Source organism: Carya illinoinensis, chromosome 5 (assembly GCF_018687715.1).
Source record: "Carya illinoinensis cultivar Pawnee chromosome 5, C.illinoinensisPawnee_v1, whole genome shotgun sequence".
Classification (NCBI taxonomy): domain Eukaryota; kingdom Viridiplantae; phylum Streptophyta; class Magnoliopsida; order Fagales; family Juglandaceae; genus Carya; species Carya illinoinensis.
This window is the reverse complement of record NC_056756.1, coordinates 3,826,987-3,840,781: the sequence shown is the minus strand read 5'-3', so window position 1 is coordinate 3,840,781 and position 13,795 is coordinate 3,826,987. Positions and strand designations below refer to the sequence as shown.

Here is a 13,795-nt window from a genome sequence, read left to right as displayed (position 1 = left end):
CATCATATTCTACAAAATATTAAGAAAATTCAAAATTTTTATTAATTCATATTAATAAATACAGATTTTATTATTCTCTCTAAAATCTCTTGTTCTCTCAAAAGTTAACATTATTCACCCTGATCTCCAATTATCATTTTTCATAAAATCACCATCAAACAAATTTTCACCTTAAAACAATGGTAAAAAAGTTTTTTCAACTTTATAATCCATCTTATATTAATTATTATGATTATCAATAGATATAAATAAAAATATTATTATTATATTATCTGAAATTTTATAATAAATAATTTAAATTTTAAAATAAAAATAATATTAAAATATTATATTATAATAATATTTTATTTAACTTTTAATTAAATTTACAATAAAAGATTAAGTAAGCACCGCACGTCGTACAGTTTTTATTTTTCTAATTTTCTTTCGAAAAATTTGTTATTCGTTGATTTATTTATATATATTTACAGGGAGACAGTCTATTACAGAAAGGGCTTAGAAAATTAAAGAAAAAAAAAAAGTCTATTACAGAAAGGATTCTCTTCATTTCCTTTTAGAACAAAAGCTCAACACTCTAGTCTACACACCATACAACGGCCTCCCTAATATAGCTAATCAGAAAATAGAATCTGAATTTTCCGTTATTTTCCCTAACTTTCTGTCTACCCAAACGCCCTCCTTTAATCTCCTATTCATCATATTCCCCGTGATTCCGAATTGAACTCTGTCCTAGTGTGGTTTCGAAAGGTGATGGCGGAGGAAGAGGGATCCGACATCAATGGAGGTCAGGCCTCGATGGACTCTACAGAATCACGGTGGGTGTTCCAGGACGAGGACGACTCGGAGATCGAGGATGACGACGAAGATGACGACCTCTCGCATCGCTCTACGGCGGTTGCCGGGTTGGATTCGGAGGACGAAGAGGATAATGCCGCGCAGAGACTGATTCGCACGGGGCCACGCCTCGACTCCTTCGACGTCGAGGCCCTCGAGGTCCCCGGCGCGCACAGAAGTGACTACGAGGTAGCATCCAGAGCTCTTACTCGATGTGACTTTGTGAAACTACTTTTAGTGAATGCCTTTATTTATTTATTTATTTATTATGTTTTACGTCCACTTTTGGTCTCACTGACTGTTTGGCTGCCGAGAAAAGATAATTGAATTTCAAATCATATGGTTAATGTCTGTCTTTGCTTAATTTACTAGAATGAGTTGCTGCTTTAGTTAAAGTAGAGCAAATTCATGGAAGAGGAAAAGTTTAACTGGCGGACACTTCCCTATAGATACACCGATGCTATTTTATGATTTATATTAAACATTGTTAGCGTTATATGCATTTTAAGGTGACACCAATTTATGGGCTTTTGAGACTCTGTGTAAGCTATTTCCCTTTATCCATTTGTCTAGATTTTTTAGTTGTGCAAGAGCTTTATTATGAGGTTAGGTAGACTTTTATGAAGAAAAATGCAATTATCGAATGTCTTGGTTATGTTTAGCTGATGTAAAAACGATTCAATGATTTTTAGTTTTGGTAAAGCTTGAGTAGAAATTCTATCAATCATTAAATATATAAGTAGCTCTGAATCAGAACGATTCAAGGAATTTTAGTTTTGGTAAAGTTTGAGTAGAAATTCTATCAAGCATTAATATATAAGTAGCTCTGAATCAACCTAACCACTAGATCTCTGCTGGATCAATTATCCTGCTTTGGTACACCCGCTCTATTGACACATCCTATATATATATTTTTTATTCAAGGAACCTCTCCAAGGCAGGTCCCTTCAGACCCACCCCTGCAAAGTAAACCCCTGCAGGATTTCGGACACATCCTATATAAAACTTATGTTTTAAGGAGTTTTGGATGAACTTAAAAATTTGAAACTCAAAATAAAATAGAATATTTGATAAAACTATATTTTTCGATATATACAAGATGGTGTCCTTTTCTTCATACCCATTTTACTATAATTTTTGTGACGTATGCATCTAGAAACATTGTTTGCTTGATTTGAGGCGTAATATGTACTTCTTTGTACTCTTTCTTGTACTCCACTTCCCTTCTCTTGATGAAATATTTCTAGGATATGATAGTATTATTAGATCATTGTTGTTGCGATCTTGTGCTCTCTTCTTTTTATAAGTAAGAAATTTATTAAAAACAACATAATTAGGCATAGCCCAAGTACACAGAAAGTATACAAGAGAAAACACCTAATTACAAACTAAAGCTGAAAAGCAGCATGAAAATCATTGGAACTAAATCCATCCATTACAATAACCGAAGCCCAAAGCAACAAAGTATCAAAAAAGAAAGCCTTAATCCCCATCCACTGAGTGTTCTCTATTATCAAAACAGTGTCCATTCCTCTCATTCCAAATGCACCACATAAGACAAAGAGGAATCATCTTCCAAACACTATTTGACAGTTTCCTTGAATCCCTCTCCAACAGGCCAAAAGATTCCTTACACTCTTAGGCATCACCCAAGAAATGCCAGACTTGACAAAGACCTCATCCCAAAAAGCCCTCGACACATCACAATGAAGAAGAAGGTGATCCACTGATTCTCCACACCTTTTGCACATAAAGCAATAATCCATTACAATGATTCCGCGCTTTATTAGCTTATCAATAGTAAGTATTTTCCCATGAGCAGCCAACCACCCAAAGAATCTGACCTTGAGAAGCACTTTGCATCTCCAAATATTTTTCCAAGGGAAAAAATCACTAGAAGAATGAGGCACCAAGACCTTGTACAAAGATCTAACCAAAAATTTTCTATTACCAAGCTGATTCCAGATTAATCTATCCTCCCCTCCAGATTTTAAATTTAAGTCATAGAGCAAGCTGTAAAAATCAGTGATAGCCCCCACCTCCCAATCTTGGGCATCTCTAATCAAATTTACTGACCACTGAATAAGACCAGCAGTGTTGCTCATGCAATCAGCTACAGAGGCACCTTTATCCAAAGCAATTCTAAAGAGGGAAGGGAAAAAAATCTTCAAGGCCACGTCTCCACACCATAAATCATGCCAAAAACTGATCCGATCACCCCTACCCACTTCAAATCTGAAATTTCTGAAGAAGTCCCCCCATCCATTGCAAATGAATTTCCACACTCCCACTCCATATGCTCCTCTAACCTCATTTGAGCGCCAACCTCCCCAAATACTCCCATATTTGGCATCAATAACAATCCTCCAAAGAGCATTCCCTTCTTGATGATACCACCACAACCATTTCCCTAAAAGTGCCGTATTGAAAGTTTTCGGCTTTCTAATCCCCAAACCTCCCGAATATAATGGAGAACAAATCTTATTCCACTTGAGCAAGTGGAATTTCTAATCATCCTCCAATCCACCCCATAAGAAGTCACAGAATATCCTTTCTATTCTATTCGCCACTCCTACAAGCAAAGGGAATAAATATATGAAATAAGTTGGGATATTTGATAAAGTACTCTTGATTAAGGTGATTCTACCACCTTTGGACAAGTAGATCCTTTTCCAGCCAGCCAGCCAGCCTACTTTCAATTTTCTCCAAAACCCCATCCCAAATTGCCTTAGATTTAAAAGGTGCCCCCCAAGGGAAGACCCAGATATTTCATAGGCCAAAAAGACACCTTACATCCCAGTATATCGCCAAATTCCCAAGATTATTATTATTTTTTTATACATAAAAATTTTATTCATCAAATGCAATAGGTGAAGCCCTTGTACACAGGAAGTATACAAAAGAAACACCTAAATAAATTCTAATACTAGAAAAACGAGGACAAAAACTCATCGACAGCCCCTCCATCAAACGAGGACAAATCCCCTAGATTATGGACCAAACCTACGGGGACCATTTCAGATTTGGACAAATTGACTTTTAAACCAGATAAAGCTTTGAAAACATAACAAAAGTGCCCTCAAAGAACAGATCTGATCAGAATTTGGCTACACAGGATCAAGTTATCATCTGCAAAGAGTAAGTGAGAGCATTAATGCTGCCATGGACAGAACTGCCCACAAATCGAAGGGTCCAGGTTTTTAGTAGGGGAGGAATGGATTAATTATGTAGTTGTTGACTTGTTTTACATAGACCACAAGTAGAAAGGTCCAGGTTTATTTTCTCAATTATGTGAATATAATTGCAGGACTTCAGCTTGGGAAAGAAGATTACACTTGCTTTCCAGACCCTTGGGGTCGTTTTTGGTGATGTTGGAACGAGTCCTTTATACACATTCAGTGTGATGTTTAGCAAAGCACCTATTAATGGAAATGAAGATGTTATTGGAGCATTATCACTAGTCCTGTACACCTTAATCTTGATCCCACTTGTCAAGTATGTCCTGGTTGTTCTTTGGGCCAATGATGATGGTGAAGGTATGCTGAATGTTGTGAACTCTCTCTCTCTCTCTCTCTCTCTCTCTCTCTCTCTCTCTCTCTCTCTCTCTCTCTCTCTCTCTCTCTCTCTCTCTCTCATGCTTGCATGTGTGGTTGGGTTAGTAGATGCAGTGCGGGTGTTCTGTGTGCATGAGCATTTGCATGAATTTAATTTTTTATATTAGTAAATGAATTCATAATGTCACTTAACTGCTTCAGGTGGTACTTTTGCATTGTATTCATTGATATGTCGGCATGCTAAGGTCAGTCTTCTTCCAAATCAGCTTCCATCAGATGCTCGTATATCAAGCTTCAGGTTAAAGGTGCCATCTGCTGAGCTTGAGAGATCACTAAAACTCAAGGAAAGGCTTGAGAATTCACTGGTTCTGAAAAGGCTTCTTTTGATGTTGGTGCTTGCTGGTACTTCTATGGTGATAGCAGATGCAGTTGTTACACCAGCAATGTCAGGTATTTACTGTTTTCCTTCATGTTTTTTTTTTTTTTTTAATTTCTAGACGACTTACTACTTTGATCATTAAAACAATGACAAAATCTGTTTTAGGTTTGTATTTTGTATTTCACTTCTATTGTGAACTGTTGGTTTGCATAATTATCACTTTGTTTTAGTTGTTACCTTGTAATAATTTGGTCCAGATTTTTTTTCTTATTTCAGTAACGTCAGCTGTTAGTGGTATAAAAGTTGGAGTAGATGCAATTGAGCAAGGTGAGTGACAATCTGTTATTCAACTCTGCAAGTCTTTATCGGGCTGTTCAATTTCCTGTTATTTGACATGAGGTCCATTAGATTAATACATATCAATATGGTGAGGCCTTTGTCACGTATAGTGATTGTATACCTTTGTTATTGGCACTGTCAAAGAAATTGAAATCTTTTTCGCATATAAATTCATATTCATTTACCAGCCTAGTTGTTGGATATATGTCCAATGAACTCGGGCTATGCCTATTTACTTCTATTAATAAAATGTTTGTCTTACTTATAAAAAAAAGTCATTTACCAGCCTAGTGGTTAAAAGGTATAGTTGCTATGAGCTATAGACTCAGATATCCTGGATTTGTCTATGCAAGCATTCTCCTGTATTACTTGATACATGGTTTTGGTCAGTGGAATTGTGTATACAGGGTTTTCTCCCCATGGTTGGATTTGAAGGCCCATATATTGTTGAGGTTCCACATCATCAAAAAATACCATGATAAATTATTACCTTTTTCCAAAAGCTTAAATTAATGGTGGTTCAGTGTTGTAATAACTACCTGATTCAAAAGTTTAGGCTAGACTCTTGATGCCTTCAGTTAGGGGTGTAAATCGGTCCGGTCCGAGGGGGTGATGGATGGTCCATCATTTTCCTCGGACCAGACCGAACATCCCTAGGGACTATTGGTCTGGTCCAGTCCATAATTTATGGGACCGAGACCGACCAGTCCGGACCAGACTCCTTACACCCCTACCGGCTTCAGTACATCATTTGTAGATATTGTAGCTATATTGTATTCTAGATTTGTGGAGGAAATCCCTTTTTTGTGAGAAAAGCCAGCTTTCCACTAATAACTTCATCTGAAAATTTTTCTAGTTTTGGATGGGTGGTTTCCAATGTGATCTGCTTCTTAAAGTATTGCCCTTTGTCTGCTTTCATGCAGTTACACTTGCTGTTCTATTGGAGTATCAGTGAATTTTGGCTAGGGGTTTGCAGAGTATTGTAATCTCGTAGGGAAGGGGCATGTTAAATATTTTCTAGAATTGTGAGATCAATAGAATTTTTGTAGTATAGTTTATAATCACAATAAGGGTGGAAAGTGAGATCATATATTCAGATTTATGGGTTTTGTTTACCTTCGAATATCTTTTGAAGTCTTATCAAGAAAAAAAAAAATCTTTTGAAGTGAATTTATTAGGATTCTCCCATTTATAACCTTTTAATTTGTTCTCTTTACTTATGCAGATGAAGTGGTGATTATTTCAGTTGCCTTTCTTGTGATTTTGTTCAGCATACAGAAGTTTGGGACAAGTAAAGTGGGACTTGCTATTGGCCCTGCTTTATTCATTTGGTTTTGTTCTCTAGCCAGCATTGGGATCTACAACCTTGTTAAATATGACAGCAGCGTCCTGAGGGCATTTAATCCTGTTCACATATATTACTTCTTTAAGAGGAACTCAACTAAGGCTTGGTATTCTCTTGGGGGTTGTCTCCTGTGTGCAACAGGTAAACCGTAGGCATTGGATTTTTTTTGAAGTAACAAATTATTCAATTTAGAAAAGGGTGCAAACCAAGTACACATGAAGTATACAAGAGATTCATCTAAGCAAAATAAGGCAAAAAATAAGAAAATCCTGAAAACTAGAGACAAAAAAAAAAAAAAAACAGCCACCCAAAGATAAAAGGTTTGAAGGAGAAAATCCTTCAGCTCTTGCACTGGTTTTTCATAATCTTCAAGCTCCAATCATTTATCTCTCCATATGCCACATAAAGGAAGAATCTGAGAGGAAATCTGAGAGGTTATGGCGAGAGCGCAATGACAGGACATTTGAGGACAAAGAGAGATCGATGGAGGATTTGATAGTTTTTTCTTTAGAACTCTTTGTACATGGACCATAGCGGTTGATTTCAATGGTTTGGGGTTACATGAATTCCTTATATCCATTGATCATACATAGAACTGGTCACTAAACATTGTATCACGCTTTTGCCTTCTTTTGATAATATATTTATTTTACTTATCAAAAAAAAAGGAAGACATAATTCATTTCCACAAAACTTCGCAATATGGCTACCAAAGTACCCTTTCTAACATGTTAGGAGATCCTCACACTTTGAGGCAATTTCCAATCTAAGATGGAATTCCATAAAGCACTAGCTAACTCACAATGGCGCAACAGATGCTCAACAAACTCTCCACTACTTTACACATGCAATACCAATCAGCCACCAGCATATATCTCTTCCCTAGATTGTCAAAAGGGAGAATCTTCCATAGAAAGTCATCCAAATGAAAAAAGTCGCTCTTTCTGGGTCCTTAGTTTGCCAAATACTCTTCCAAGAAAAGGGAATGTGTTTTTCTATCAGTAAATAAGATTTTATTGGTTTAGCATGAGGGTGTAAGGCTTGTGAAAGATCCTACTTCAAAGACCTTGTGCTTGGAAGTGGTCCATTGATTCTTGTCTTCTCCACCCTTCCCAACTTGTAGGAATATAAATGGTCATAAGAGAAATGACGAGATCCACCTACCAATCTTGTGCGGCACTGATGAAAGACATTCCACTGATGAGATTCATTAGAAAATTCGAAGTTGTCCACCCCATATGCATCCTTAGATCTGGTAACACAAAATAACACTAGGAAAGCTTCCATGAGAGACCAATCTCCGCTCTACATATCATGCCAAATGAACTGCAGAGCCATCTTCCATCTTAAAATTATTGAAGTTGGAAAAGCATACCAAACCTTCCTGTTTTTCCATAGGTCGACTCTGTACAGTCCAAAGGCAGGGATATTGGATTATGGACTTTGAGACATGAATTATGGATTTCTTGGATCATTAGTTAATAACTCATGTTGATAGAATTAGTTAACAGCCTATACCATTATGAATTGTATTTGTGCCTTAATTCAAATATGGTTAGGGTGCAATATGCCATTAATGGTTATCAGAATTCCGTTACTCCGCTATTTTACTTTTTTTTTTTCAAAAAACAAATTATGACTCGGCTATTTCAATATTGCTGACAATGGAATTTTTTCAGGTTCCGAAGCAATGTTTGCAGACCTTTGCTACTTTTCTGTGCGATCAGTTCAGGTAAAGAAGAAAGAGACTTGGTTCCTGGATCAGATTGCTTAATACATGTTTCCTTTGATATGTGGTATTTCTGGTTCTTTTCTATTACTATCAATTGGTATTTCGATTAGCTACACTTCTGATTTACATGATAGTGGCTGTTTGCAGCTCACCTTTGTATTTCTCGTTTTGCCTTGTCTTCTGTTGGGTTACTTGGGTCAAGCTGCATACCTTATGGACAACCATGCTGATGCTGAGCAAGCTTTCTTTTCTTCGATTCCAAGTAAGGTTCAACATTTATAACCACTAAGGAACCAATGAGGTTTATACAATTTTTTATAGGTGTGATTCTCTTTTCTTCAGTAGTTACTTGTAATACGTCATTGAATTTTATGTGTAAGAATTGGGTTAAAAGCCTCCCTTGTCATTTGAAACATTTTATTTGCATGCTTACACAGTAAAACAAAATTTAATTGTTGAGAAATCGTATTGTATATAGGTGGTGCTTTCTGGCTGGTCTTGTTCATTGCTAACATTGCCGCATTAATTGCCAGTCGGGCAATGACAACGGCTACGTTTTCATGTATAAAGCAATCAACAGCACTTGGTTGTTTCCCTCGTCTTAAAATTGTTCATACATCTCGGAAGTTCATGGGCCAGATTTATATCCCTGTCATAAACTGGTTTTTGCTGGCAGTTTGCCTGGTGCTTGTCTGCTCTATCTCAAGCATTGATGAGATTGGAAATGCTTATGGTAATAATTCTTCCCTACCTTCTTTTAATTAATCCATTCTGTACTTACAAAAAAAAAAAATTCTTCCATACCTTTTTTTTCCTCGTGTATGAATGAATTCTGGGCTTTTTTTTTTTTTTTTTTTTTTTTTTTATAGATACTAAGAAATTTTATTCCAAGTAAATAGGCATAGCCCAAGTACACGGGATGTATACAAGTAAGTACACGTAAATGCATGCCAAAACAAAACAGAACTAAAATAAAACTTTACAAATGTTCACTTCCCTTACAAGATTCTTCACCCAAAAACTTGTGCTAAAGAAAAAATCCCTAAACTCCCCATAGAACGTTCACAATCTTCAAAACACCTCCCATTTCTTTCTAGCCATAAGCACCAAAACAAACATTATGGAATCATCCTCCACACTGCTGTACCACCCCTACATCCCACTGAACTTTGCCAGCAAGCCAAAAAATCCACAACATGCATAGGCATCACCCAAGCAATGCCTACCCTTGCTAAAATCTCATTCCACAATATTGTCGCTACCTCGCAGTGAAGAAAAAGATGGTTAACAGATTCACCATCCTTCTTACACATAAAACACCAATCAACCACAAATAAACCTCTCTTCCTCAAATTAACCGTGGTTAATATTTTCCCAAGAGACACCAACCAACTGAAAAATGCAACCTTGCTAGGCACCTTTGCCCTCCAAATGCATTTCCAGGGATAGTCTTTAACTCCCTGACTAATTAATGCCTTATAAAAAGATTTTAAAGTTAATCTGGAGTTATTTGTTTGCAACCATAGCAGGCTGTCCTCTCTATTCTGATCAATTTTCATATCATATAATCTTCCTAAAAAATCAGATACCTCACTCACTTCCCAGTCCTGCACATCTCTGTTGAAATCCACATTCCACTGAAGCATGTTATTAGAAATCTTATAAGACTCAGCCACTGCAGCCCTTTTATCTCTAGCAATCCTAAATAAATTAGGATAAATATACTTAAGAGCTGAATCCCCGCACCAGGTATCATGCCAAAATAAATATTTGCTCCATCCCCCACTTTAAATTTTATGTTTTTAATAAAATCCCCCCATACTAACCGGATGGACTTCCATAAGCCCACCCCATACACCCCCTTAACTTCATTTGCGCACCAGCTCCCCCACATCCTCCGATATTTAATATCCACAATTTGTCTCCATAATGCATTACTCTCAAAATGGTACCTCCAAAGCCATTTCCTGAGTAGAGCTTTATTGAAGGTTTTAAATTTCTCACACCCAAACCTCCACATAAAACCGGTTGACAAACCTTATTCCAACTCACCAAATTAAATTTTCTTTCCTCCCCATAACCATCCCACAAGAAATTTCGAAAAATCCTCTCTATTTTTTTTTGCAACCCCCGCAAGTAAAAGGAAAAAGATAAAGGAAATATGTGGCAAGATTAGAAATGTAACTCTTCCCCCTTTTGATAAATAGAGTGTTTTCCAACCAGCTAGCCACCTCCCAATTTTCTCAATGACCCCATCCCATATAGAAAGTGATTTATGAGGAGCACCCAAATGTAATCCAAGATATTTTAAAGGTAAAGAAGTAACCTTACATCCCAAGATATTAGCCAAATCAAAAATATTTCTGACCGTACCCACCCACTGGAACAATTTCAGACTTAGGTTAATTCTAAGTCCTGAAATAGCTTCAAAACAGAGCAGTAAGGCTCTCAAAGCACAGGGATGATCTTGACTTTCATCACTAAGGATAAGTATTGTCTGCAAAAAGTAAATGAGAAACTGTAATACTGCCCTGCAAGTCACCTCCCACCATAAATCCCAACAAAAAATTCCTTTTCACAGCTGCTTCAATCATACGACTCAAAGCATCCATAACTAATACAAAAAGAAAAGGAGATAAAGGGTCTCCTTGCCTTAGTCCACAGGAGCTATTAAAAAAAACCCACAGGAGTGCCATCCACCAATAAAGATTTCTTGCAAGGCTTCTGCTTATGATTGTGTAGATTTCTGTTAGATCCAGAGAAATACTTTGCACCAATTGATATAGCAGTGTTTTGTTTGACTTTAGTGGAAGCAGATAACTCAAATGACATTTTCTTTTAAATTGGTATTTCAGGAAGCATATGCACTAACAGCATGTAGATTTCTGTTAAGACTTGGCAGTGTACTTTATTGGCCAGGAAGCATGTACACTAACATCTGTGTAGCTCTTTCCATGAATCCTTCCTATCTTATTGTACTTTATTAATTTGGATTCACAATCCTTCTATTATCAGAACTTCGTGAAAATGACCGGGAAATGTTTGTAATAAATCGATGATAGTGTTGTATAGAAATTAGAAATCAATTATAAGCTTCCCTTTGTTTGTTCAACAGATCTTAGTAGTGCTTCCTTTGTGGCAACATGTAAAAGCTCTTTGATCTTTCTAATATTGATTATTTTTTACAGGCATTGCTGAGTTAGGAATAATGATGATGACAACGATTTTAGTAACCCTTGTTATGCTGCTTATATGGCAGATAAACATTGTAATTGTGCTGAGCTTCCTAGTGTTTTTCTTGGGGTTAGAATTGACTTTCTTCTCATCGGTTTTATGGAGTGTAACAGATGGAAGTTGGATAATATTAGTTTTTTCCGTAATCATGTTTTTGATAATGTATATCTGGAATTATGGAAGCAAGCTTAAGTATGAAACTGAGGTAAAGCAAAAGCTATCAATGGATTTGATGAGGGAATTGGGTTGCAATCTTGGGACAATCAGAGCTCCCGGCATTGGTTTACTCTATAATGAGCTGGTGAGGGGAATACCTGCAATTTTTGGCCATTTTCTGACAACTCTCCCAGCAATCCACTCCATGATAATATTTGTCTGCATAAAGTACGTTCCAGTTCCAGTAGTGCCTCAGAGTGAAAGGTTCCTTTTCCGGCGTGTCTGCCCAAAGAGCTACCATATATTTCGTTGTATTGCCAGGTAAAATTCCTGCTAGTTGGGCGCTGTTCTTATTAGTTCTGTTGGTGAGTTACTTTTCAATAATAAAATTAAAAAAAAAAAAAAACTAAATAATAATAATAATAATAAACATCTGTTGGTGAGTGAGATCCATCATGTAATATTGAACCTATTATGAACCTTAGCCCTTGACCTTCTTAATGTAGAAGCCAAATAGTTAAGTCATCTCCGGGAAAGTCACCGCCTTAAACTGGCTGAGGGAACTAATTAGCCTTCAACTAATTGAAGTAGCTAATTCAATAGCTTCATTTCTTCTTCCGGACTCTTTGTGAACTCTTTACATTTGAAGCACGGGTTATCGAGTTGAACAACTCCACAAGGCAGAGTTGGTTTTATTTTAATGACCTGCAAGGAATGAGGTGGCATCTTATCAGTATTTTTATATGATGCTTTATTTGATTGAATTTAGTTCTCTTATATTTTTACTTTTACATCTATGCTTACCCCATAACCTTACAAGTGCAATTAATCACCTGAACAGGTATGGCTATAAAGATGTTCGCAAAGAAAATCACCAGACTTTTGAGCAACTGCTGATTGAGAGCCTTGAGAAGTTCATTCGGCGTGAAGCTCAGGAACGGTCATTGGAGAGTGATGGGGATGATGACACAGGCTCTGAGGACGAGTCATCTTGTTCAAGGGTTCTTATAGCTCCCAACGGGAGTGTCTATTCACTGGGTGTTCCTCTTCTAGCTGAGTTCAAGGACACAAGCAAGCCAATCTTGGAAGCAAGCTCATCAGAGGAGTTGAGACCAGTAACACCACCAGCTGAGCCAGCAATGCCTGATACAGAGCAAAGTCTTGACAGAGAACTTTCTTTTATACATAAGGCTAAAGAATCTGGGGTAGTTTATCTTCTTGGTCATGGAGATATTAGAGCGAGGAAAGATTCCTGGTTTATTAAGAAGCTAGTCATAAATTACTTTTATGCTTTCTTAAGAAAGAACTGCAGAAGGGGGACTGCAAATTTGAGCGTGCCCCACTCACAACTAATGCAGGTTGGCATGACATACATGGTTTGACGATGGATGTTGTCACTCGAGTAACAATTTCAAATTGATTCGACACCATGGGTTGGCACAGGTTCCAAAATAGGGTTGTCTGACTTTCTCTGCCGTTTATTCAACTTTTATTCTTTGAGAGTTTACACAATTTTTGCACTGTTCTCATGATTAGCCCGGCCTTTTGGATCTACCTATGGTAGAAACTTTTTGTTATATATACTCCATCGGGAAAGTCTCTACACTATTTCTTGGGTTGCCTTGTGATTACCATCTCAAAGATATAATATGAATGTCATTATTCATCACGACATAATTCAATTTCAATTGTTTTGCCTTAGGCGTTGGACAGGCTTAGTTTTTCACCTCACATTACATCCACAGAGTACATAAAGTTCCTTGTTATATGGTTCAATGTTTTATTAATGTGATGTATCTGTCTCGATTTGATCTTTTTGTAACAGTTTTAAAAAATATCTATTTCCAGTGGCCGTTTTACTGTACCTTTAATGAGGAAATACAAATTCCAAGATTGCAAGATTAATAACAGATGGGAAGAAACTAGGTTGTATCATGGTGCCGAGTCCCAAACCAATATCACCCAAATATATATTGGTTTGTGATAAACCCAGACATTCAAACTGGAAGGCAGCATAGATTACGCCATTTTGTTAATCATTCAAGCTTTGTTACTTGCACTATCGACAGAGTGGGCACCAAGCATTGCCTTAAATTGTGAGCTTTTCAAACAAGTGGCAGGTTGTGGAGATCGTGGCTACTGCCATCGCTCTTCATAATTTTATCTCAAATTATTCAGCTAAGGATTGGGTTCAAAACCCTAACATCAAGATGTGAATTAAT

General features: G+C 36.9%; 1 protein-coding gene across 1 annotated transcript; it reads left to right on the top strand.

The window, feature by feature from the left end:
• Positions 1-493: 493 nt before the first annotated feature.
• LOC122308982 (potassium transporter 7-like) lies at positions 494-13,274 on the top strand. Its single transcript, XM_043122282.1, has 10 exons — positions 494-1,023; positions 4,142-4,370; positions 4,590-4,838; positions 5,044-5,094; positions 6,332-6,592; positions 8,131-8,183; positions 8,331-8,445; positions 8,662-8,916; positions 11,372-11,894; positions 12,415-13,274. The coding sequence occupies exons 1-10, from the start codon at positions 751-753 to the stop codon at positions 12,953-12,955; spliced, it is 2,550 nt and encodes an 849-aa protein (XP_042978216.1). The 5' UTR covers positions 494-750; the 3' UTR covers positions 12,956-13,274.
• The last annotated feature ends 521 nt before the right edge of the window (positions 13,275-13,795 follow it).